The sequence below is a fragment of the Convolutriloba macropyga genome, chromosome 12, assembly GCF_964194025.1.
Source record: "Convolutriloba macropyga chromosome 12, txConMacr16.3, whole genome shotgun sequence".
NCBI lineage: Eukaryota > Metazoa > Xenacoelomorpha > Acoela > Convolutidae > Convolutriloba > Convolutriloba macropyga.
This window is the reverse complement of record NC_134479.1, coordinates 32,230,723-32,257,284: the sequence shown is the minus strand read 5'-3', so window position 1 is coordinate 32,257,284 and position 26,562 is coordinate 32,230,723. Positions and strand designations below refer to the sequence as shown.

At 33.8% G+C, this 26,562-nt stretch overlaps 1 protein-coding gene across 1 annotated transcript in view; it reads right to left on the bottom strand.

The window, feature by feature from the left end:
- Positions 1–26,089, bottom strand: part of LOC142350820 (uncharacterized) — a 36,075-nt gene extending 9,986 nt beyond the window's left edge. The window contains exons 1-2 of the mRNA XM_075402779.1: positions 26,002–26,089; positions 2,077–2,212 (exon numbers count right to left, since the gene is read on the bottom strand). Of these exons, the coding sequence (XP_075258894.1) occupies positions 2,077–2,212; positions 26,002–26,050 (185 nt within the window). The 5' untranslated portion in view covers positions 26,051–26,089. The remainder of the gene's footprint in view (positions 1–2,076; positions 2,213–26,001) is intronic.
- Positions 26,090–26,562: the final 473 nt, after the last annotated feature.

Genomic DNA, 26,562 nt, shown 5'->3' with positions numbered 1-26,562 from the left:
CAAGGTCATACATTATAAGCAGCCTTTCAAGAATACTTGTAGAAATGAAATTTCTAACTTAAGCTGTCTTAAGAAATTTAAGAAAACTTAAGAAATTATGGCAAAGTACTAAGATTGGGTTATTTCTCAGAAGTTTCGAATTAAATTAGATTGAAAGAATAATGGCTAAGTAAGTTAGGACTTTAGAGGCGGTTTATTCAACAAATATTGATTTTGATAAGTACTGACTTTTCTGACTTTGTCTGAACTGAACGGATTCATAACCTTTGATGAAACTTAAGATTTCTCAGCTCAAATTAGAGGTTACTTACTAAATTGGGGATGAACTTGTTTTAACCATGGGATTTTTTGGGACTTTTCGCATGAGATTAATTTATAAAAAGAAATCGGACTTGATTATATCTCTTTTATTTACTTTTGCGGAGTACATATACCGCTTGATTTTTGTACTTTCTTAGAGCTTCTTCTTGAATTTAATTTTGTAAGTGAAGTCTCTCCTTTCTGTTGGTAAGACAGAGAGTTCTTAGCTAGATTTCGGCGTGTTTTTGTTATAGTTTTCTTAGTAGGCATAAGTACTAGAAGTTAATTGGTGTAAGTTAACTTTTGCTAAGTATAGAAGTGTGCCCGTTTTCCTTTATGAGTTAGTTTGGGCAGAAGGTCTTTAAGAGAATTAAAATCGCCTAGAGGGCTAACTTAGAGAAAAACAAAACTTAGGAATTATTTTCAAAACTTGTTGGAATTTAGAGGCTAAGGCCCCGAACCACCTTAGCTGAATTTTAAATTCTACAATACTATATGATTGATTTTTATCTCACTTTTGAAAAGGTAAATCAAAATAGTTATACCTGGGGAAATAATATCATTAAAAAATTATAGCCTTTTCGCAGGCGTATTAAAATTTAAAAAATGTAGAATGCTTTGTGAAATCCATTTCTGGATAGGAGAACTCAGCTGGTGTCCCAGACGAATTCAATTAAGTCCAGATCAAACGTTAACATTGAGGGGGGCGTCCTAGGTTAAAAATGCACCCTTTCAGATCTGAAGAGCAGGGATTACTAGTTAAAAAACAGTTGTGACATGCAAAATCATTCTACTTGTAACTTTGCTTTAATTTTCTGCAAGCTTGTAACTCACGTTGAGGTCCCAGACTAAATCAAGTATGACCGAACCTTTCAGATCGCACCCTTTCAGATCTGTAGAGCAGGGATTACTAGTTAAAAAACAGTTGTGACATGCAAAATCATTCTACTTGTAACTTTGCTTTAATTTTCTGCAAGCTTGTAACTCACGTTGAGGTCCCAGACTAAATCAAGTATGACCGAACCTAAGTGGAACCAAAGAGTTCAGCTATATCGAGAGTTCGACCATTTATGAAAAGACCAATAAATTTGAGACAACCAATAAAACGAGGTCTGATTTGAACAACTAATTAAAATCCACTACTTCTGGAAGTTTTAATTGCCTAAATACAACAAAAAAATGAGAAAAATCTTTTCCAGTCAAGCTACACAAAAAACTTCTGGAGGTTTGACTTCCTGAACTCAGTTTTCTTAGGACCTAAAGTTTAGTTTGATTTCATCGCCTATTTGGTCCAATAAAAAACCCTTGTTTGTGAAACTTTTTTGCTTAAATGCATGAAAAGTTTATTTCTTTCTTAGTCCTGATAAAGAAAAAAACTTTTAGTATCTTAGAGTACCCATAAACAAGGTGTTTTGAATTTAAAACTTGCTTTTGATAATTTGGATCTAAAATTTGTTTGTCTATATGAAACTATAAACAAACTATTCCCAAGAAATTTTCTGAGGCACCGTCAACCCTGGTAAATATCGGTTGACTCATGGACGACCCTGACTCGCATCGGTCAAAGCATGGTCGACATTGACCAAAATCGTTCCACCCATGGTCGGCCGTGGCCAATATTCGTCGACAAATGGTCTACCCCGACCAATATTGTCGTCACAAAGTCTGTTCATATCTAATATCAGACGACCGTGGTCTTTCCATACCCAATATCGCTCTACCATGGGTCTTTTCGAAAATCGATCTCTCCACTAAGGTGACAATGGGTATCTTTACCTGTGCTTTCGGCATGCTTTTCCAAAGGGTTCAATTGCATTTGAAATCCAGAAGACAAGAGATTCAATATCTGGCATTCGTCCTTCGCTGTCAGGACTGGGTGGTTGAGCAATAGAACATCCAGCAGGTCGGATGTCTAAAATGATTTTAAGGCCGCTGTACGAAAGTTCAGTTTTAACTGAGTGAATTAAAAGATTAATATATGATGCCTCATCACATAGTTTCAACTTAATGCCTAATTTGCTATTATTTATCAATTATTTTTTAAGTTTTGTAAAAAAATGTATTATTTTTTTGAAAAAATATCTGCTAAACGGTAAGGTCCAGTAGGGGGAAATCCATTGCACACATCTGTAGAGTAGGGCTTTTTAATTGTTCCGACCCTCTTGAGGGGGGAGGAACTATATACTCAAATGGGTTTTTTTTGTTCCGTGAATTTTCGCCGATCGATATATTCATCGTAGAGAGTTGAGACTGGTATCATCAGAAAGCTCGTCCAGCGTAGAATATGGAATTAAAAAGATTTTTTAATTTTCGTTTTCTACAGGGAGTTATCGAGGTTTAAACTTCTGAGAAAAGAAGAGTGAATTCACGTTGTTTTTATTCACATTTTCCGGAATTTTGCCTAAATTTTTGTCAATTTTGCTAAAATTTGCTATAATTTTTAAGAATAGTGTCGTTTATTTTATTTTTGAAGACGAACAAGCATTGTTGATTGTTTTAACTTAATTTTTTTGGTCAAAAAATCCGGATAAACATTTCAAAATTTAGCCTTTTTCATCAAAAACAGCACGAAATAAGCTACTTTAGTCCACTTTGATTAAGTTTGCCGACAGTACATCCCCAAACAACACTCATACAGTCTTTGTAGACTAAGAGGGGGGCTATTTTTACTTCAGAGTCCGCTGACAGTGCTCTGTAGTTAAAACTTTGCCTTTTTTGCTAACTTTACTCGTTGATTATCAAAAATGCAGAATTTATTTTGAGTTTTCAACTAACAAATTATCTCTATCTACAACATTCGAAAAATCAGTTGTTCCTAACGTAAAATAAGCATTAGCAGGGATAGTTTTGGGCCGTTCGTGGACTGTTACAATCAAAAAAAAATCGGGTTGTAATCAGTCGGTCTTTTTTTTAAAAAAAAAAAGACCTTTTTTTTAATATTAAAGAACAAAACATATCAAATCAAAGCTCAGGAGTGATAGGTCCAACCAATTCGCTTACTAAGCACGTCGAAGCTATTGCATTTAGTTTTTTACTTGAAAGTTTATGGTCGTTTCTTTTTTAAAAAAAAATAATTGACTTTTAAATAAATAATGGCTTAATTAACTTTTCTTCTATTTTTTTCTTAATTTGTTCAACTTCCAGCTTAGTTTCAGCAAAGAAAGATTGCATCTTCTTTCTACTGATTTAACATTTATTCTCGGTTGCAGTTTTAAGCCTGAAGTTATTGTTTTCTGGCTTTGATACTACAAGATTTTAGATTTTTGTTTGTTTTGATATCTGCCAGTTTTTCACGTTTTCTAATTTTGTCACATTATCACATTATCACAGTTCTCATGTCACATATTTTGTCACATTATCACATTATCACAGTTCTCATGTCACATTATTAGCGTTCAAAATAATGCACATATTAAAACCGTAAAAGATAGACATCATCGTTTTAACGGCTTCGACGCCTCTTTCTTGAAGAAACCAATTGAATTTTTTAATTTTTGTCTAACTGTCATTTATACTTTGTCGTTTCGGTCGTGTGAAATTTCCTGTATAGTGATAGCTTTCATTGGCTTTTCATGGAAAAATAGAAGAACCGATATTCTGATATTAGTAGATAGCTGGTGGCTTTCATGATTTTGAAAACAATCGTTTTCCAAAATTTAAAAAAAAACTTTTCAATTTCGCAATTTTGTTCTTTTTATGTTTCTTTTTGTTAGCTAATCTCGTTAGTTAATTACAGGTCAAATATGACATTATGGGTGTCAAGGGAATAAAAGGGATTGGTGTCCCAAAATCTTTTTTTAAAGAATTTGTTATGACCTTACTGGCTTCGACACCGGTTTTTCACAAAAAAAAGTAATTTAATTTGATTTTTGTCATATTTGACGTTCTTTTTGTAGAAGCAAGAAATATTCTGGATAATTGCAGGTCTCGAGGGCTTCTCTTTTATGAATAAACGACCCTATTTAAATAGTTCTTTTTGTAATTAATGCCTTTCATGACATTGAATGTAATTTTGTTTCCCAAAAAAAATTAAAAGTATTACTTTAGCACTTCGCTTTTTGTCTACTTGTTACTTAGTCTTACTAATGAATGGGCATGTAATGCATTATCGCTGTTTCAAGAAGGCGCAATCGAATATATTCTGAGGACCAAAATATGGCTTGACGGTTATGACAGCCTTTTCTGGCAAGTTTCATTTGAAATTTTGTTTGTTTTTTTTTTGTTGTTCTTTTTAGCCGCTTTAAAAAATGAATAAGGACAGGTCCTAATGCCCTTCTATAGAATCAGTGGTTATCGCAAATTTGTGGTAATATTAATTGACTCATAATGGTATTTATTACTTTGTAGTTAACTGTTTCAAAAAAATAAGTTAATTTTTTTACTTTACTGTTTTTGTTCTTTTTTGTATAATTGTTACAAAACCTTTTTATGGACTGGTCGCATATGTTTTCTGGTGATTTAGAAGTTATTTTTCTTTAGTTTTAGGTTTATCTGACGGTTGACTTTTTATCTGACGGTTTATCTGACGGTTTATCTGATGTTGACTTTTTTATTAAATTTAGTTTTTAAGAGGGACATAAATTTTTTGATCTAATTAATGTTTGTTGTTGTTGTTGTTTGATTTTGCTATTCGTTTTGACTCGCTTTCTTAATATTGACATATTACAGCAATCTAATGCATCAATTTTTACTCCACTGAGTTATTTGCTTTGGAGGCTATCTTATCGTTCATACAGAATTTTTTGAAAAAGACTTGGACTTTTTTGGGATTCGCAAAAAATATTTTTTGGGTTTTTCTATCTGTTCCTCATTTGGTAGACAATTAAGCCAAAATTGTGGATGAGCGGGTTCGGAACCTTATGTGCCATCGCACATTACCGAGCCGCCTTGTTTTTTTAAAAATTGAAAAAAACCAGCTGTATAGTCATGGTTAGGAATATGGCCACGGTTGCTAATTCAATCCGAGCTCGGCCGAATTGAACTCGGCTGATATTCAAATTTGACATTATTTTTAAAATATTGGTAAGTTTGAACTTGTTAAGAAAAAAACTGGAAAAATTTAAAAACTTGGCATTATCTGGAAAACTTTGCAGATGTTTGCAAATTCGGTATGAGTTTGGGATTATAGGGATGTTAGATCTTTATTTAGAATGAGTTATAACAACTTGAATTAGTAGTAGTAACACGGGTGTTCCTATTATACCCATTATGGCATGTTTACGGTAACTTCCGGGGGACTAAACGCTATTTAACCAGTAAGCCGGAGGGGTATACGTGAAAAGACCAAAAGAAAACTGATTTTCTTGAGAAAACTGTTGTTGGGCTAAGTCGTCGAAAATAAACAACACCTTAGAGGGGAAGGAGCTATATGCTCAGCTGGTTTTTCGGTCAATTTTGTCCAATTGATCAATTCAGAAAATTTGTTCTGGATTTTTTTCTCTAGGAGTTTTTGAAATTTAAAAATTTTGTGAACATTTGGCCACTTTCGGTTGCTATTGTTCAAAAAATTTCTGGAATTGTTTGATTCAAATTTGGCCCAAATTGGGGCTAAATTAATAAAAAATGTTGTCAAAAAAACGATACTTTGTTTTTATATACTAAGGCATTCTCTAGCCAAATTTGAAGCAGTTACTAGTTTTTAGTAGAAGCACAGTTAAACCATGGCCCTCTCAATGTTAAATTTTACATTCAAAAGTCTTCGGATTGTATTGGGGATGTTTTAAAATCTTTTTGCAGTTGTTGTTTTTCATGCCAGTTAAAGACTACTCAATTTTCATAGAAATGTTCAAATAACGAGAGATGCCATTCACGTTCAACTATAGCCAAATTTACAAATAACAACTTTTCAGAATAGTTTGTGATTTACATATTGTAGTTTATGATTTTAAAGTATCGTTTTCTGGCTTTGTTACGACAGATTTTGAAGCATTTTTTGACGCATATGTTGCACTTTCATCCCATTTACAATTAGAACCATTAGCATTGCAAAACCTTCCATCTAGACAAACATAAATCTTTATTAATAATCTTAAGGTTTTAAACGCTGTGATTTTTGTCTCGCACATATTAATTGACTTCTTTATTTTGATATTCAATGAGTTTCGAAAAAGCAAGTTTCGGGCCTTTTTGATACTGTTCGTGTAATCTGTAAATATTTTTGTTGATCATTTGCATAACCCGTTTAAATCCATGCTTTTTGTTGCTTGAAAGAGGTCCTGTTGACAATCTATATCAATTTCAAATATGGGTTTAATGGCTTCAACGCTTTGTTTTCGTACCCTGTTGGAGAATTATTGAGCTTTGCCTGTATTTGCTGCTATATTGTAGTCTTATGGCTTGTTCTCGCTAATGACAGGTAAAATAGTCTCACTAGTGACTGGTTCAATTGCTTCCTAATAAGCTATCGGTGAACCATCTATACTGCTGGTCCGTACATTAGATACTTAAACGACGGGGTTAATCGCGGGACCACATGTATAACTTGAGAGTTCAACCCCTAGTTCTACTCTTGGTATATAGTTAAGTATTAAAGAAAGTTAAATGCAAATATGAATTAATAAGTTATGTTAAACAGCATCAAATATGAACCGAGCATGAAGGGATAGAATAGTTAAGGTTATTAAGACTGAGAAAGTACAAGTTAGCACAGGTTGAAATATTCTAAGTTAACTTTTAACTTAGATAGAGTTTAAGAGATGTTAAATTATAACTTAGAGTAGTTAAGTTGAACTTACCTGATTTCCAAATTTGTGCTAAGTTAATATTTTATGACTTAGAGAGTTCTTAGTTAAGAACAAGTCACAAAATATGCTAAGTTAGAAAAGTATCTCAAGTAAGCTGAGATTGAGCAAGGGGGCAATACGGGAGTTTGATTTTTATTCAGAAGTTATCAGGGACCAAAAAGTGTTGGTAGTTGAGCGTGCAAGCTCCTTTTATACTTGCGGACACGTGGTTCTCTAGTATCCTATTGGATAGAGATAACAGTGTCGACAGAGTTACCAAGGTTAACTTGGTGTTATCTGTGTGGCGTGATAATATCACGTCATAGTATTCTCAGTTTTAGTTAGTGATCTTAAAATAGTAGCTTATTCAAAACTACTTAGTAATTTGTTCACACGTTAAAATGGACTTTGTCCAATTCAAGTTTGTGCTTCACGCACTATAACGTAAATTCTCAAAATAGCACTAAGATTATCAAATAGTGTTACTGAGTGTAGCACACTTCAGTACATCCCATCACGGTCCATAGGTATTAAATCAAAACATCAAATTTTACATAATCGAAAAAATTGTTTAGCTTAATTTTATAATAATTAAGCATTTAAAGTTTGTGAGGTAGATTACGTGGTTAAAGTTCTAAAGTTCATCGTATCTTCTTGTTTCTGAGTTCTCTCTTGAAGAAGGGTTGACGATGTCCTAAGATAAAAGGCTTTACAAAATAATAGATCCAATTTTTTTTTGGGTGGCCGTTATACTAGACCTTTTGAAGTTTTTCCATAAGATTGTGCTGTCAATACATCTGACGTTGAATAATAGAATAATATAAGTTGAGGAATATACTGGTTAAGTTAATGGTCTATAATGACAAGCGAGGTAAATGAATAGGGAAATTAAAATGACTGCGCACAACACCATAAGGGCCAGTGTTGTTGAAATAACCCCCAAATAAAGAATTCCGTTTCGTAATTCATCATTATTTGAGTCTTGTTGAAGAATAAATCAATTGAAGTAAGCTTTGTAGCTATAGTTTAAGGAATTAATATTTAGGCTTGGTTGATCATTATGAATTAGCTTCATGAAATAATTAATCTTGCTTTTTGTCATTAGTTCAAAATAAATAACAATTTCTTTTTGTTCAAAGTCTTCAAGAAATAAAATAACTTCGCATTGAAATTCAGAATAATATAATTCGGAGATTCTGAAAACTTTATCGTTAAAAATAATCTGTTTAGAAAAGTTAACCCATGCGGATTCAACATGATCAGAGAATTGACAATAGTCTTTAAACCATTCGATATCAACACCTCCTTCAAAATATGTGTTCATTTTGAATAAAATAGTAATTCAATTTTTGTGTCAATGGGGAGAATGGAAGACCATTTAATCTTTGAAAGAAATTAACAGGAAGATCCAAATAGTACTTAAACTATAAATGGCGGATGGCGATGAATGCATACCTGTTAACGAAAGGTTGTAACATTTCTATATCCGTGATCACTAAAATATTGAAGACTAACATTTTAATTGAAATAAGTGAGCGGTCGAAAGTTTAGATTATTGATGTTAAGAATGTCTTCTGTATGAATAAGCTTTAGAATTTCAAATAAATCGTACTCAGGAACTTGATGAAAATAAACTACAATTTCATTAGAATTGTTATCTTGTAAGAATAAGATAATCTCTTGTAACTCAAATGTCCAATGAACTGACAATGGTGTATAGAATTTATTTCCAACTAAGAATGTTTTCGAAGTTTTAATAACTTGAGATTGAATAAATTCAGCGAGATCGCAATATGTTTTGAAATACTTAACGTCTATTGAAAGGTTGTAAGACATCAAATAAATTATGGAATTCGATGGAACAATCGAATGATGTCATAAGCAAGATAAATCGGTAAAGAATAAATTTTATTAGAGAAGCGAGAACAAATCAAATCTGCAATCTAAAGATAAGAATGGACTCCTTGTTCACCATAAATTGCGCTAAGTGTAATCATTGAAGATTGTTTCAATGAAGATTGAAGAAATGCGGATTACTTTACTTGATGTAAGTAATGTAATGAAGGAGAGTAAGGTAATCAAAATGGCTAATAATTAGGCGTTTAAACTAACGAATAATTTTCCTCACCGCGGGAGAAAGAAGAAGAAGTAATGAAGGAAGTACTGAACATCAACAACCACAAATTTATCTATTCCATTCCGTGAGTGCTCAACGTGATGAGCGGAGGATGTGGAGTTGATGCTTCAGATTTGCGATCTCCAATTGGAGCTCAGTAATCCGTTGTTCGAGCTGTTGAGAGCGTTGTCTTTCTGTTAGAAAGTTTTGCTGTACCTGATAAGTGAAGGTATCAAGCTGAGGAGTGAGGTTTGCTGTAATATTATCAAACGGGACTTGTATTGTTTGTCCTTGAAGGTTGTGATTAGTTAGTAGATAAGAATTTTTGTTTGACAAATAGCCAATGAGATTGAATCTATTGATGTTGGGTTGCAACTGGTAGATTAAATTCGTATCGTAGTTCGGGTGTCCACTAAAACCGGGGGTTTTAGCTTGTATCTCAGCTTGATGTTGTTTTTGTAGGCGGTCTTGCAAGGGGGTAGTTGTGTAATGATGAAGATTAAGAAAGTTTGGTCGTGACGATTGAGTAGTTGTAGTGTTTGCTAAGACGTTGGGTACTGTACTGTTTGTCTTGGGTATGTTTACTTCTAGCGGTGTCGCTGGGTTGAATGTCTCTCTAATGAATTGTTTACGTGGTTGTTTCTTTGCAATTGTATCTGCAGTTTTAGTTCTCTTCTTGGATGATGTAACCGTCGTTGATGAATTTGCACTAGTTGTTTGAGTTTGTACTGCTGAAATCTTGATAGCTGAAAGAAAGGTTGTAGATGGGGTAACGTGAATTGTGGGTTGTACTAGTCTGTCGAGTTGTTTAACTCCAGATTGAGGTTTAGAAGTTGATGGTGTATTGTATTCGGGCCAACCACTTGAAGGTTCCTTCTGAAAGACTGGTATCAGTTCGTTAGGGATTGAAGAAAGTTCCTGAAATATCAAGTATTCTCTACTCTTATTCTATTCTAAGAGTATATTTTTTGAAGTTATTTTGCTAGTATTCTCTTTTTCTTATTATTTTTTTTTGGTATTCTCTTTCAAAGTAAATCAGTAGTAATTTTGAAGTCAGTCTGTATTATCATCATATAGTTTGATGATATGAAAGTAATAGAGGAATTAATCCTATACTGGAGACGTAGGAACGTTGTGATCGTTTCTATTTTCGTCTTTATTATTCTCATCATGTAGGTTTGGGTAACCACTTTTATTCTCAAATCTTAAAGCTTGTAAGCCTATATTCTCTGCATAAGGTGGAGTTTGAATAACTCGTTCTCTAATATTAATATTTTCGGTTTTTGGAACTTGCATTGTCCGTTCTCTATTTTCATCAGTGTTATTATTATCAGAATTAGTTGCTTGATAGATAGAAGTCAAAATTGGAACTGACATTAAGTCAAATGTGGCAGCAAAGAGTGCCTTACCAAAGTGAATAGATGCATCTGTAATTTTGTTAATTTGCATTGCTCGAATTAAGCATAAGACTATGTCGATGAGTAGCTTAATGAATAAGAAAGCGGCAAAGAATATTCCGCATCGCTCAATTATATATTGTATTTTACCAAAGGTTTCAACAAATTGATTATTAAAGATGTCCGGTGAAATGAATGAATCTAGATAAATAGTTCTAGAGTTATAATAATTTGTGCCTGAAATATTTGAAAATGATTCTCTGCTATCTATTAATGACTTAGTAAAGTGCTTGAGAACTCCTTTCATATTGGAGTTGAAAGTTATTGAATTCCAGAAAGACATCATTTCTTTATATGTGTAGATAGAAGCATAAATACTTGCAGTAATAGCATTCGCAATTTGTTGAATAACTATGTGTGGTTTGAAAAGTGCAGGTCCTCTTACTTTTGTGATTTGTGGGGTTAGCTCAACCCATGAATTGTCATCGTCAACATCTAGTTGAAATAAGTTTGAATGTTTATCAGAGCACAATTGTTCTTCGGCTTCAATGAAGGTTTGTCTAGAAATGGGATCAACAAAATGAATTTCATCTTCATAAAGAATTGGTATTCGATTATAGCACTTATTAAGAATCTGTATGGGTGAATGAAATTCAGGACAATTATATAGCCAGGCAGCATTGCCATTTGTTTTGAGAAACATAGATCTGTTTCTTGTTAAGGTATATCCAGCTAAGCGCGGATTTTCATGAGAAATCATTAAAGTGTTAAGAATAGTTGAGCGCTCTAATTCACAGTCATTTCTTAATAGCTCTAGAGTAGAAGTTTGAAGTTGCCGAAGATTATTAAAGTGCAAATAGTCAATTTTTGTTCCAAGATGTGCTTCGAAATCAATATTTTCATAAACTTGAGAATATGTTGTATCAACTGTTTTGTTGTCACTGGAATAGAATTTATTTTTCATAATTATAGCACCAGTATCGGGTTTAAATTTGTGAATGGGTTCTCCAGTGTTCATATCAAATCCGTCACGAAGACTAATGTATAGAGAGTCATATGGCGTAGGATATACTATTCGTGGATGACTACATAAAGACTGTGGTTTATTATAAACTTGGAACATAAAGCTTTGTAAGTCGAAATCTGACTGAGCTGAAGTAAATTTAGGATCCTTTACTATGTAGTATTTGTCATTAGCTTTAATCATTTGAGCGTCAAAAGTGCGAATTATAGTGAAAAGACAATTATTGGGTTCATCCCAAGTGTATGCAAATGGATCAGTAGATGTAGAATCGCAGCCTCCGGCTGATAAAGGACAAGGTAGAGGTATATTTTGCCAGTTATTAACTGTGCCATCTCTAAGGTTTACATTCAGGCTAACATTTTGCATATATGTTTCATAAGTGTAATGTGTAATCCAACCTCGGGAGTTACATTCATTGTTCCCAGTTCCAACATCGCCTGAGTTAAAGTTTGAGAATAAAGATTTGTCAAAGTCGAATTCTACTGAATTAGAAGAAGGGGAAAGCTTTATCTTTTTTCTTTCCTTTGCAAGTTTGCATTTCTGAGCATCAAGCTTAACTGAAGTAGTAATAGTATTATGTCTGGCATCTATGCCGCTAGAGTCAAAAGAATCGCAAAACCAACGTAATTGCTGTTGGGTTGCTTTACACATAGTTGCTTCTAGCTTAACTTTATAATTTCTTTGGTAGAGAGTGACTCGTGCTTGATTAGTGCTAATTTTATCGGCGCGAATTTCGCAGGGTGCTACTTTGTTGAGAGAATACATCTGGTTTGAGATCATTTTTGAGCAATCAAAGTGGTTAACATGAAGGTTAGGAGCTGTGTTTTCATAGATACTCATCTTTTCAATTGGTCTGGCGTCAGTGAAAGACGTTAAGAGTAATAATGCAAGAAATATAACAAAGATCAAATATTTTGCAGTGCAAGCAGTTATAACACAGAGAAGTGCGAGAGGTATTATAGCAATAATCTTAAGAAACTGAACAGAACGAATTTGGTTTCCTATGTAAGTTAAAAAATATTCTACTTTTGAAAGAAACGCTTTCTTATCAGTAAGTTTTTCTTTAAAGAACTGGTCTTTAATCAGTGATAGTGGCATATGGACGTTGCGTTTTGACCAAATTATTAGCTTTTCAGGAGGCTCTAGTAATTTAAGGTACGGAATTTCTTCAGGTAGACAATTATTTCTATTTACGACACATTCTATGAAGTGTGGGTGAGAATTGTTATATTCAACTAGGAATTTTAATTCTGCAATACGCTGAGCAATTTCAGATTCAATATCAGTTGCTACAGGTAGGAACAGAGTTAAGCAAAGTGATGTAAAAATAAGCATTTTGTAACTTACGTTTATTACTTCGTCTATCGCTGGTGATTTCTTGATTTCGCCGTCTTCCATTTAATAAACGAAGACAGTATAAGGTGAGTCAAACAAATTCAAGTTAATATTATCCGTGAAAGTAATCTGATATTTTAGCTCGTGAACGTGAGCGGAATTATAGGGTACCCAAAATATGACAAATTTTGCGTTATTTTCTGATGTTACGAAGAATGCAACTGTTCTCTGTTGATTAGAAACAAAACACTTGTCAAGTGTTACAGTTTTATTTCCGAATTTCAATATTTTCTGTAAGAGGAATATTCTAATGTACGATAGCGGGTCGAATGCAAGGGCAGTAAGAACTTGTGTTTCAAGGGAAGGTGGTAACATAGATTAAGGGTCCACAGTAAAGGGAGCTTCGATGATATCAAGGTCTATTTCGTCTCTGTTGTTCAATTGGAAATGAAAGCGTTCAATATGTTCTGGTTTGTTAGGGGTCCAACAAACAATTATTTCTAAGTTTACAAACTGGTCTTTAACGAAGAAAATAACAATGTTTTCTTTATATGAAATATATGATCGATCAATTTTTGCTGACTTGTTATTATATTTCAGAATTTTATGTGGGATGTTATAAGGACTGTAAGAAGTTGAGAAAGTTGTTCTTGAAGCTATAACCCAATAATCGTTTAGCGGAATATTCATTGATCAGTTGGTGGTTCTAAAACCAAACAAGGGACATTTAAAATGTCTAAGTCAACTAGGCTTGAAGAATGAATTTGAAGTAATTAACTGTTAAGTTGTTGAGGGTTATATTTTCCCCAGAAGACAGCAATAGGGTCTTCGTTAGAGTTAGTAGCAAAAAAAACTAGAGTTCTAACTTCGTTAGAAATTTGACAACTGGTTAAGGTGTTAAACTCACTATTAAATTTCAACCTTTGATTTGCCTTAATAGAAACTTTCACAAGTGTATCAGGGTTGATAGAAAGAGAAACAAGAAAACCGTTTTGGTCGAATGAGACTTCTGTCATAAATTAGACTTGATCAGCTTTAAGGGGGTTTTAATTGTGTTATGCAATGTGTTTACTGGTGATGAATGTGTTCAATATGAGTAGTGTTTGTTAGAATTTAGAAACTTTCTCAATTGTCAGTCTTGTACTATGTTCGATCTGAAGGGTTATGTACTCCTTCTATAGTAGCTGACTGAGAATTAAATTAATATTGAACTGAGATACCTGATATATGTGTTGCGGAGATGTTTTGTGACAAGTATTTGCAGGTCACAAATTGAGATGCTTGAAAAGTTTTCTAAGTTTTCTAAGTTATTATTTGAAAGGGGCAAAATGTGAAGATAGAATTTGGGACAGAGAGAAAGAGAGAGAGAGAGAGAGAGAGAGAGAGATGAATTAGAACTGAATTTGAAAGCGAAAGAAGTAATTGATTTCAGAAGGTAACTGAGAAAAGTGATTTTAAATTTTGGTAGGACTCTTAAATAGTGATTCTCAGGGTTAAGTCACCAAAATTTGTGTGCTCAATTCTGATTGGCTAATCACTAGCTCTGACTAGTGCCATGTAGCATAGTATTAAACTGATCATATAACTAAATTGTCACGTTAAGTTTTCTATTTATATCATTATATCAAACTATATTAGAATATGGGCGAATATAATGTGTTTTTCGTTGCATTCCCCTAATTTTTTGAGTAGCAGAATTATTTCTGATGGGATTTGAGACAATTTGTAATTAGTCAGACAGGGATAACTAATTTTTCTGAACAAAGCCAGCTAAATTCTTGGGAGAAACAATTAAAAATCTTATTCATCAGCTCAAAATTGGAAGGTTTTTCAAAAAAAACTATGAATTAAGTGAAAAATTCGAAAAAGGTTGAATCAAAAGACTCTTGGTGTGGCTCTTGGCTACACGATGATGTTGGGTATAGATGTGTCTAGTTTGGCTGTGTAAATCAGTTTTTGACCAACGGAATTTATATTGTATTTTCAACTCTCTGAGATGTTTTAGGGACCATAATAAACTATTGATTGGCAATATTAGAATTCTGTTTCCGCCATTTTACACACTTGGTTCTTGTCTATCTTTGGACAAAATTTTGCGCGCTTGTAATATGTTGTTGAGAAAAGGTCGCACTTAGAAGAACAAAAAGTGTTAATTTTTGTTAGACATATTTTTCTCACTAAATCTGATTAATTCTCTTTGTGTGGAGAGCAAAATTCAAAATTGTTTTTGGGATATCTGGTAGTAAATTGATGTAGCACTCAGACACAATAATTTTTTTTTATAATTGTTTTCGTGTGGAGATTGCAAGAACGCTTAGAAACTGAAAAAGTAGTATTTTTAATGTAAAATTCGTAAATAAATATATTTATCCGTTCCAAGCTTATATTCTTCAAGCATGCATTCTAAACAGTTGTGGCATGGGTTGTTGAGCGGATAAGTTTATCAAGCTCAAGCTCTTTCTAACAGATGCTTAAGGTCTGCACATAGTTGACATAATTCCTACTTTGAGAATTTAAAATTGCGGTTAGCTGTTTGTTTATAAGTGCTCTAATGTTTATTTTAAACATTCCTTGGGTCCTTAAGCTAGTAAAGTTAGCTCTATTTGATGACTATGTGGGTTGCTTAATTGTGCGTTTCCTGACAAATATGCGATTCAGTGTGGTAAAATAGTTTGCAAGGGACAAATTTCTGTACTTAAGGTATTCAACTTAGATAAGGTAGTTGCTCATGGGGGAATAACTTGTACTTAGTTTTGTTTTGGGTAACATGTGTTTTCAGCGTTAGTTTGCAATAAAAGGTATGCGTAAATTGTGAAAGTTTATGAGTTTTGAACATGTATAGAAGTTTATGTGTGTGTAACAGCTTGCAATGGTGATTAATTGCGTACTTTATGTAAGATTTGTGTTGAGTGGGCTATTTGCTTTTTGCCTTAAACGTTCATACTATACAGTTCATCTCTCTTGACTATTAAATTTCAATCCTTTAACTTCTTCTTAACTCTCTTTCTTTATTTCGTTCTTGACCATTAATTTCAATTTTAGTTCTTTCAGCCTTTCCTTAACTTTTATTTTCTTAATCTTAGTTCCTTCTTTAATTTGTTTCTTCTTAATTTTCTTTCTTTATTTCATTCTTTGATTTTTATTTTGTTCTTGACCATTAATTTCACTTTCAATCTTTAATTTATTTTAAACTTTGCATTTCTTCTTCAATTTCCGTTTATATATTCTATTTGTACTCCTTCGTTCTCAAGAACTATGAATTGGGAAACTAAGAATTATCTTAGAGATAATGCTGAAAACAGCGAGGATCTGGATAATGCCAGATGGAAATGTAGTTCGAGCGGAGTGATGTTGGAACCTGTTTCGGGAGCTCTAGAGCGAATTCGACGCTCTCAGTATCTTCATTTTATTTATGAAGATACTTCTGGTTTAGGGCCAGTGGAATTTATTTATTTCTTTTCTCAAAGTTATAAATATATGTTTCTCGTGTTATCTGACGACGAGGTGTGGGGAATACTGAGGGCACGTGGGAGCTACAGTCCATGGGAAATGAGGTGTACTCAGTGTGTCTCTAAGCACACTGTAGAAGTCATCGAGTTCTTCTTCGGAAAAAAAGTGAGTGTTAATTTTACTCAAATTAACTAGCAGTTAATTTAGGTCTTTATCGGGGTTGCAAGAATTTAACTATAAAAGTGGGGTCCGGAGATTATGACTGAGTAGTTTTCTTTTAGTAATAAAAATTTGTTATTTTAGTTTTGTGAAAAACTATATGCTAAGAGGGGGGAAGAAGACATGACAAAGTGGTGCGACAAGCACGAGAAATGGGAAAACCAATTATGGACCTTGAGGGATGCGTGGTGGGATCCAAAGACAGGGCCCACTCTACAGGAGCTGTATTTGAAAATGATACAGCTCAATTACAAGGAGTGTCTGGTCTTTGAGACGGAGAGCTTAGTTGCCAGAACCGTGAGAGGTGTAATCATGCAGCATCTAAGCAATTGAAAAGGGGAGAGAAACAAAAAATCGCTCAATAAAATATTTTTGTTAACTTCTGCGCATTTACTATTGGTTTGCGCCTTTATTATTTTTGTATATTTTAACTTTATTATTTTTATTGTTTTTTTGTGCGCGGTGGCGCTTTTCAATATAAAAGGTATTATTTGAAAGAGATTTTGTGTCTCTATTTCTTTTTGAGTTTCTGTATCAAGTCAGAAGGAATAGGTTCACCAAAGAATGTAGGTGCTTTTCTATTACGTTGAGGTCTGCTTAATACTTCATTTGCGTCTGGTAAATTAGAAACATTAGGTGAAGCTGTAGCTGTAGAATTATGAGGTGATGATGTGGGGCTATTATGCGATGCTTGGGGGAATAATTTGCGTGTAGCTTTAAATTTACTAGTATTATCAGGTGGTGTAGAAAAATTTTCTTGCTGTGGGCTATTAGGTGAATACATATTTTGCATAGGGTAGGGGGTTGAAATGCGTGGGGGTAGAAAATTAGAAGAGCTTGTGCCTTGTATATGCGTAGTATTATCTGCTCGTGTTTGTAGCGATTCTAAGCCTGAGTCCTTTGTTGGGGTAGCCTCAACATTATAAGGTGGCTGTAGTGTAGTATTAGGATTTATAGTAGGTTGTGTTTCTACTAAGGGCCACTGCGAAATAGCAATATGTTGTGCGCCTCTATAAGCATTAGATTTGGATATATTATGTTTATTATATTGAGTATAATAATCATCCGTATCATCTGGGACTATATAGTTCTCAACTAACTCTTGTATTTTTTCTTCTTTCGGGTAATAAGGTACTATATGATTTCTATGCACGGTTTTCTTCTCATTTGTTTTATCATGTTGTATTTCATATGTAGTATTAGTTAGCATTCGTTTCACGGTGTAAGGGCCTGAGCGTAGCTCTTGTAGCTTTTTAGACTTTAGTAGTCCTTTAGAGTGATTTTCTAGTAGTACTTTTCTACCTTCAGGTATAGGCTTTCAGAGTTTAAATCTATTTCTATACTTGTGCGCTTTATTCGTAGTTTGTCTACATTTAGTATAGGTATTCGAGTATATAGTTTTAAATGTATTCTCTCGCTTTAACATTTCGTTAGATAATCTGTTTTGTAATAATTTCTCTATCTTTTTGTTATTACAAGTTTCTTCACTATGTGAGTGTGGCGGTAGATTATTACAATACTCTGATGTGCATTTCTTTTGATTATCTCGTAGTAGTCCTAACTTTAGTGATAAGGGTATTTGTGGTTTCGTTCCGAATAGTATTTCATAAGGGGTATATCCCGTACTGTAATTTACTGCAGTATTGTGTGAGAATGCAAATTTACTAGTGTACTCGGACCAATTAGATCCACTTTTACTAATAAAATGTCTTAGGTAATTAGTCAAATGTTTATTTTGTACTTCTACTTTGCCGTTAGTCCACGGTGAATATGCAGTTCGGGGGCATAGTGTAATTCCCATTTCATTTGTGTAGTGAACGAAATCATTACTAATAAAAGCCTTGCCGTTATCATGTACTATTTGTTGCGGTATACCAAAAGAAGTTATAAATTTCTCTAGTTGATTTACTGTTTCGAGAGCATCAGCATCCTTGCTAGGGTATACTTGTATAAATCTAGAGAAAGCGTCTACTATTACAAGACAAAATCTATTTCCTTTACTAAGTGGTCGTAGTGGACCTTTGTGATCAATATGAAGTGTATGTAGGGGTATAGCTTCTAATTGTCCCCATGGTTCTAAGGGTGCTTCGTTCAAGTCTTTGCGTGCTGACTTATTAGTTTGGCAACTTAAGAAATCTAACATTAACATTTCAATCCATTTAAACATACCGGGCCAATAGAAATATCGCTTAACTCTATTGTAAGTTGTGCTTTCTGCTCTATGACCACTAAGTTCATGCGTATGTGCGACTTCGAATATCTTTATAAATAGCGAAAGTGGTGCACATATCCTAACGTCAAAAGAGCCGTCCTCACAAGGTTCGGAATAACAGAGTAAATCATATTGACTTTCTAAAAACAACAAGTTGAAATTATTTCTATAGGTCTGTAGTGCTTTAGATTGTTTAATAATGTAGTCCTTTTCTGGAGCTTTGCCTACTTTTAGCCAATCTCTAACTTTATTTATCACGGAGTCGTTTGCTTGTTCTTCAAGAATATTATCGGTGTCAAGATTAGCGTTTTTTGCAAAATCTGTAACTTTAGCTATTAAATCTAATGTATCTGTGTGGACATCCTTTTCTGAGATGTTTTGAAAAGCTTCTGGTTCAATAAGTTTCTTAAATTTTGTCCGTCTGATATAGTCGGCTTTAGCAGATTCTAATTGTTCAATAAGTGAATTTTCAATATTTCCTTCTACTAGATCTAACCAATCTTGGTCATCATAACCTTCTCGGTCATCACTTATTTCAGCTATTTCTTCTATCTCGGAATAGTAGTGATTATCATACTCGCTAGTTAGTTCTGAAGTTAATTTCTTTATTTGATTTATTTGTGTGCCGTAGCGAAAACAATCAGAGAAACTGTGTATAGCATTACAGTGTTCATTTATGTAGTCTGGTGCATCATCTACGCTAAAGTCACCTTCATCATTTATATTAATAAGTTTCTTTCTTTCGCCTGTGACTTGAGCAATAATTGGATAACAGTCGTTAGCGGTTGCGTCCTTATCGTCTTGATGCAATACAGAATAGTTAACTTCTTTTCCGTTAATATGAAACTTTATATCTTTAGGTATCACTTTGTGTTCTAGTTGATAAAGTTTAGCATCTGCTAAAGAAACGTTTCGGCTAAGAATGTCAGGGAACGCTAAGTTTTTGCCTTCAGTGTATATAATTTGCAAGTTTTGGAACTTAGTTATTACAACTTGATACTTAAAGAAACGATGTGACATTTGTCCTCGTCGTGACCAAAGAAATAGAATTGGTCTGTGATCACAGTATAGGTAAATTGGAAAAGGGGATCCAATAACATAAAATTCATAAGTTTGTAATGCAGATATTATTCCGCATAGCTCTCTATGTTGAGGGGACATCTTTTGTTCAGCTTTGTCAAATACTCTCGAGTTTGCTGAAATCATACGTTTTCTATCAGGAAAATCTTGTATAAGAACACAACCTGTTCCTAAATTAGATGAATCAGCATGTATATGAAAGGGATAGTCATTAGAAGGAAACGCGTTAGAAATATCGTGACAGAATCTTTGTTTAAGGTCTGTGAATACCTTTTCGTGTTCTGGTAACCACTTGAATAGTGTTGTATCTTTAGTTAAGTCATATAGAGGTTTTGCATCAATTTGAAAGTTCAAAATATAGGTATGATAGAAAATCATCATTCCTAAAACTCTTAAAACTTCTGTTTTCGATTCTGGCGTTTTTAGGTTTCTAATATCATCTATGCGCGAAGCAATAGGCGATAGTCCGTTCTTAGATATAACATGTCCTAGAAATCTCACTTTTCGTAGGAAAAACATTGTTTTATCGGGGGCTGCTTTAAGGTTTGCCTTTCGAAGCAAAGAGTGATACTCTTTTACTATTGTGAACTTTTCTTGTTTATCTTTAGCTTGTAATAAAGTATCGTCTATATATGTTATGGCTTGTTTACGTTTTATAAGGGGTCCAAATGCATAACGCATTAGTTTGCTAAAGAAACTGGGTAATGGCTTGAGACCATAAAATCCTACTTGATAGGTGTACTGTCTGCCTCCTACAATAAAACTTGTAACCTTCTGTGTATCTTCAGTTAGTGGTACTTGATTATAAGCCGATGATAAATCACTACTTGTAAATATAGTTCCAGTTATTCTTGTCATTGGAACATTTAGTGGTTCGAGTGGCCAACTAGAATTACTTGTATCAGTTATAGAGTTTAGGTATCTAGCATCAATGACTAGTTTTACATAATCCTTCTTAGGTAATATGATGACGGGATTGACAAACCAACTATTCATATCATCGTTCTCATTGAGCTCTCTGATTATCCCTGCTTGAATTAATTCATCCATTAGTCTTTCTAATTTATCTCTGAGATGAATGGGTATTTTGCTTGGTCGTTGCTTTTTAAAGGTTGCGTCTTTTTTTAAGGGTAAATGGAACTTATGTTTAGTTCTGCCAATATCATACTTATGATGTGAATAGACATCATTATCCTGAAGTATTATTTCTATCAACTCAAACAATTCATCATCAGTCAAATCACTTTGCGTGAAATCAAAGTTATCTAAGAACCTTTCTAGATACTCTATGTCTTGAACTGTATTTCTGTTTTGCTTAATTACAAAATCACTCACTGCTTTATTTATGATTCGGTTGCTTTGTAGTTTATCTCTGAACTTAGGAAACTGTTCGTTGACTTTAGGTCTACATAACTCTTTTGCTTCGGTAGAGAAGTCTGTGGCTAGTTCTCTCTCATCTTCTTTGCATTTTTCTATTAACTCACTTTCAATAATTTCGAGCACCTCTTCCTGTTCTAGTGTATTAGTCTCTACTTTCTGTAGTTTATCAATATCATCCTTGCTTGTATACACATAGATAGTTATTCCTGAATTCTTAAAGATTTGTTCAATTAGAGAAGATATCTCTCTCCAATCCATTCCGTCTAAACCACAAGCTATTTTTGGCATCGCTATACAGCGTAAATTTAGTCCTAGTGCATGATCTCTCATGGCCAGTAGTGTTGTTTTGATTGTGTCAATTGTTGGCTTTTCATAATGATTAGCCTTAGTGATGAGATTATATACTAAGTTATTATCTGCTCTGAAAGTTATTATGTCACCTATATCACAGTTTCTACTTTTACAGTAGTCCTTTAATAAGGGTATTCTTTTGGAGATTGTGTTAGCAAAACCTTTTTTCATTTCTGCATCTGAGGATATCGTGTGCGCTATAGGCATATTAGAGTCAAATATAGATTGGGTACGAAAGTCTACATATCTAATGCAAGAATTAGTTTGGATTTGCTGTCCTTCTTGTAAATTGTTTACTACTGTGTTCAGTATGAAGCAATTGTTATAGTCCTCACTTTCATTTAGTATTGTACTTGTAAATTTGGCACAGTTTTTGATATTGTATCTTTGTATAGGTTTGTCAGTTATATCGCACATAGCATAACCTATTATTCCTCTATTTATCTGTATTGGGTGATTCTTTTGATTCTCCATAAATATGGGTAGAAATTCTTCAGGTTGTGGACAAAGTGTGTTCACAAAGACTAGGTCAGTTTTTGCAACGTTAATATGGGGCATGAAATATGTTCCTGGTGGAAATAAGGGTTGACTGGGGTGCTTTTGCTTGTGCAATTGTGTACTTTTCTGTTGTAGAAAGATTGGTTGAGCTATGTTTAAAGCAGTCATCTCAGTTATGTATGGGTAATCTTTCTCACTGTTGAGTGAGCCGTAGCAAATTAGGTTTCTCTCAGTTTTTAACTCTACTGCGGGGATATCGAAGTGAAGTGCTTTTAAAAACAAATGACAAAAATCGATACCTATTATGTTCTGTCTCTGTTCTTTAGTAACGAATACTTTATGGGGGACTGTATATTTACCGTCAGTTTCGAAGCTAGATTGAATAGTTGTGTAGCCAAGCATTCTGATTGATGAACCAGTATATGTTTTTGAATCACAATTTGTATTTTGTAAATGCAAATTTTGTCCAAGGTTTACTAGTGCAAGGTATGTAGGATGATTGATAATAGTGCAGGCTGATCCTGGGTCAATCATGAATTCTACTTCTAAACCACTATTATTTTTAATGTCTCCGGTGGCAAAGTGACATAAGTTGAGATAAATTCTTGACTTAGTACTACTTTCTTTAGTAGCGTTCGGAGACTTCAAAAGTTTAAAGGAAAGAAGTCCGTTATAGCATTTACGTAGTCATCGTCGCCTTCAACGAAACTTATTTGATTTGGTTGTTGCTGAATATTGTTGGGTTTTGATTGTCTTTGTTGTAGATTGTTATTTCTACTTGGTGTATAGAAGCTAGCACTTTGTTGTGGCTGTTGCTGTTGTTGTGGTGATGGTGATTGTTGTTCAAGATTTGGTTCATTATTTCTATAGGTGTTTTGCTGAGGGAAGGTTTGTTCGTATGGTTGAGTGAATCTATTGCCATAGCTGCTAAAAGATGTATTTTGTTGTTGATAGTTAGGCTTGTTGAACCTAGGATTATAGTTTGAGTAGCCACCTCTTGGTTGATAGCCTTGGTTTCTAGGACCATTGAATCTTGTATTGCCTCGGTTATTCTTTCTGTAATCATTGGAGAATGTTATATTTGGCCTTCTTGGTTCAACAAGTTCCTTTCTCAATTTGTTAACGCTATCATCTATCTGTTTCTTTGTGCATCTAGAGATGGAATGACCATTGCTTCTGCAATAATCACAGAATCTAGTACTGTTAGGTCTGCCTTTTATATTAGGGTCTCTTGGCCTAGAAGTATCTATAGCATTCACTTCGTTGCTTTTGAAAAGACTGGTTAAATCGTTAATTTTGCTCTCGAGTGTTTTAAGTTTATCTATTCCTGTAGCTCCACTAGACTCTGTTGTTACAGAAAATGTTAAGTCTTTTACGACTAAGTGATCAACAAATTGTGTCCAAGTTATTGAAGGATTTTCAATAAGTTTCTCGTGCGCTTTGCGTTTTAAACCTTGTGGTCTTAGTCCTCTTATAGCAAAATCTATGTATTTCTGACTTCGTTGTCTTTGTTGGATTTCTTTCTCCCTTCTTATATTGTCATCACCTTCAATACTTGTTGGTATCTTTTCTGGCCAACCTTTATCAACACCACTTTTTATTCTATGTAGATAGTTCTTTAATAATTCTCCTTCCTGCCTGAATGTGTTCTCAACCTCAAGTCTAAATCTAAATTGGTCTCTACCGTCTGTGAATCTTTTTATAAATTCATCTTTTAAAGTATTCCAATCTGTGGTATCTGTGACTTCACTTTCAAACCATTCTAGTGCTGTATCAGTTAAAAGTGAGCCAAATAAGGATTGTTGCCTTTTATCATAGCTAGTTTGTGCAGCGGGTGCTGTAGGCCTAGTTCCTAGTGAAAAGAGTATTTTGTTTTCTACAGAGTTCCAAAAAGAAGTGGCATCCTGATTAGGATCATTGCCTGAAAAAGATACAAGTGAAAGATTTGGATGTGTTATGGGAGTTTCAGGTGGGGGAGTAACGGCAGGTGGAGGAGTACTACCACCAGGACTGGCCATTGTTTGAAGGATTGAAGTTATTGTATTAGAATTATTAATAACAGAGGAATAGTTTAAATCAAAATCAAAAAAGGATTTTAGTGAGAAGCCCTTTGACTAGTTAACTTACACAAGTTAATTTAATGGCTTTTCTACAATAAGTGAACAAGTTAAATTTAGGCAGGCTTCTCTGATAGTTTAAATGAACAAGTTAAATTGAAGTCGCCTCTCTATATTAAATGAACAAGTTAAATTGAAGTCGCCTCTCTATATTATTCGAACAAGTTAAATTGAAGTAGCCTCTCTATATTATTCGAACAAGTTAAATTGAAGTAGCCTCTCTGGGACCACCATTTATACTGCTGGTCCGTACATTAGATACTTAAACGACGGGGTTAATCGCGGGACCACATGTATAACTTGAGAGTTCAACCCCTAGTTCTACTCTTGGTATATAGTTAAGTATTAAAGAAAGTTAAATGCAAATATGAATTAATAAGTTATGTTAAACAGCATCAAATATGAACCGAGCATGAAGGGATAGAATAGTTAAGGTTATTAAGACTGAGAAAGTACAAGTTAGCACAGGTTGAAATATTCTAAGTTAACTTTTAGCTTAGATAGAGTTTAAGAGATGTTAAATTATAACTTAGAGTAGTTAAGTTGAACTTACCTGATTTCCAAATTTGTGCTAAGTTAATATTTTATGACTTAGAGAGTTCTTAGTTAAGAACAAGTCACAAAATATGCTAAGTTAGAAAAATATCTCAAGTAAGCTGAGATTGAGCAAGGGGGCAATACGGGAGTTTGATTTTTATTCAGAAGTTATCAGGGACCAAAAAGTGTTGGTAGTTGAGCGTGCAAGCTCCTTTTATACTTGCGGACACGTGGTTCTCTAGTATCCTATTGGATAGAGATAACAGTGTCGACAGAGTTACCAAGGTTAACTTGGTGTTATCTGTGTGGCGTGATAATATCACGTCATAGTATTCTCAGTTTTAGTTAGTGATCTTAAAATAGTAGCTTATTCAAAACTACTTAGTAATTTGTTCACACGTTAAAATGGACTTTGTCCAATTCAAGTTTGTGCTTCACGCACTATAACGTAAATTCTCAAAATAGCACTAAGATTATCAAATAGTGTTACTGAGTGTAGCACACTTCAGTACACATCTGCCATTTTTAGTTAGAATTTGTTTGTTGTTTTGGAATTTAAAGTTGTTTTGTTTCAAATTTTCCCAAGGATTTTTGAACTCTGCCCATTTTTATTCGTTTTGTTGTCCTCTTTTTTCTGGCCACTCTAAAAATTAGTTCGCTTTGCTTTTTATTGAAGTACTAATTAGTTTGTTTGCTTTAAGTTTTATCTGATGCTCTTTTGGTTTTTCTACTAAAAATTCTTTTAAAAGACATTGAGTTGTGGTAACTGATGTGCTTTTCTGTTTATTGTTCCTTTTTCTTGTTGAAATGCGTTGAAAGATTTTGTCAGCTCAATTGTTTTGCCCTTTTAAATTCATTAAAAATTAATCATAAATTAGTCATGCAAAACCTTGCCCGATTATCATTGTATTGCAACATCGTAACGATATCATTTTATAGCAAGATTTTGCAGGTTTAATATCCACATTACTCGCTCTTGTCACTCCTAGCTGTAATGATCTTCGACAGTGTCAAATTGACAGAAAAAAACCCCTATTGGTAAATAATTGCAAAATATCTCGGATTACTAATAGCTGATTAAAACGACCATAGGAAGATCAGCATTTACGTATACCCTGACGTATAAGCTGGTAAAAAATACTCGCCAAATAAGGCTTCGAGACCGCTTTCCGCAGAAAGTAGTATGAACAGATTCGTTTGGCAATTAATCCGGTCTCCGCCATGAAGGATAACGAAGACTGACTGAATTATTTGGTCATTTACCTGTTTTTAGAGCCAGTAGAGAAAACAGCAGCCAAACTGAGTTGTCCATTGCTAAAAGAGTTGTTTATTAACAAGAATTACATAATAAATAATAACATAAAAAGTAAATAATACAAGACCTAGTCTTCCGTGGTTATGTTTGCTGAACCGAATAACTAGTTCGACCTCCATTTGTCGTTACTCGATAGAGTCAATCAGTCTTCAGTTCAATTAATATTTGAATATTCTCTGTTGAATTTCAATCCAGATACGTACAACTTGTTGCAATATATGAGATCATGATTTTTATTCCAGTTCGACTTAAACAGAAAATATTTCTTTCAAAAAATAAATAAAATGCTAGAGAAGTATTGAACTTTTCAAAAACATGTCATGCTCTAAGCATAGAGAAAAGTTGAAAAGAAAAAAATGAACGGAATTTCATCCGGTAGGTTGACAGAATCTAGTCAAGTCCTTTTTATCTTTTTGATCAGACAAACTGGAGAGAGATTGGAAGCATTTCTCTTGAACGGATAAGATTGGAAAACAAACAAAATAAAATTTTAAAGTTGCCTTATTTGT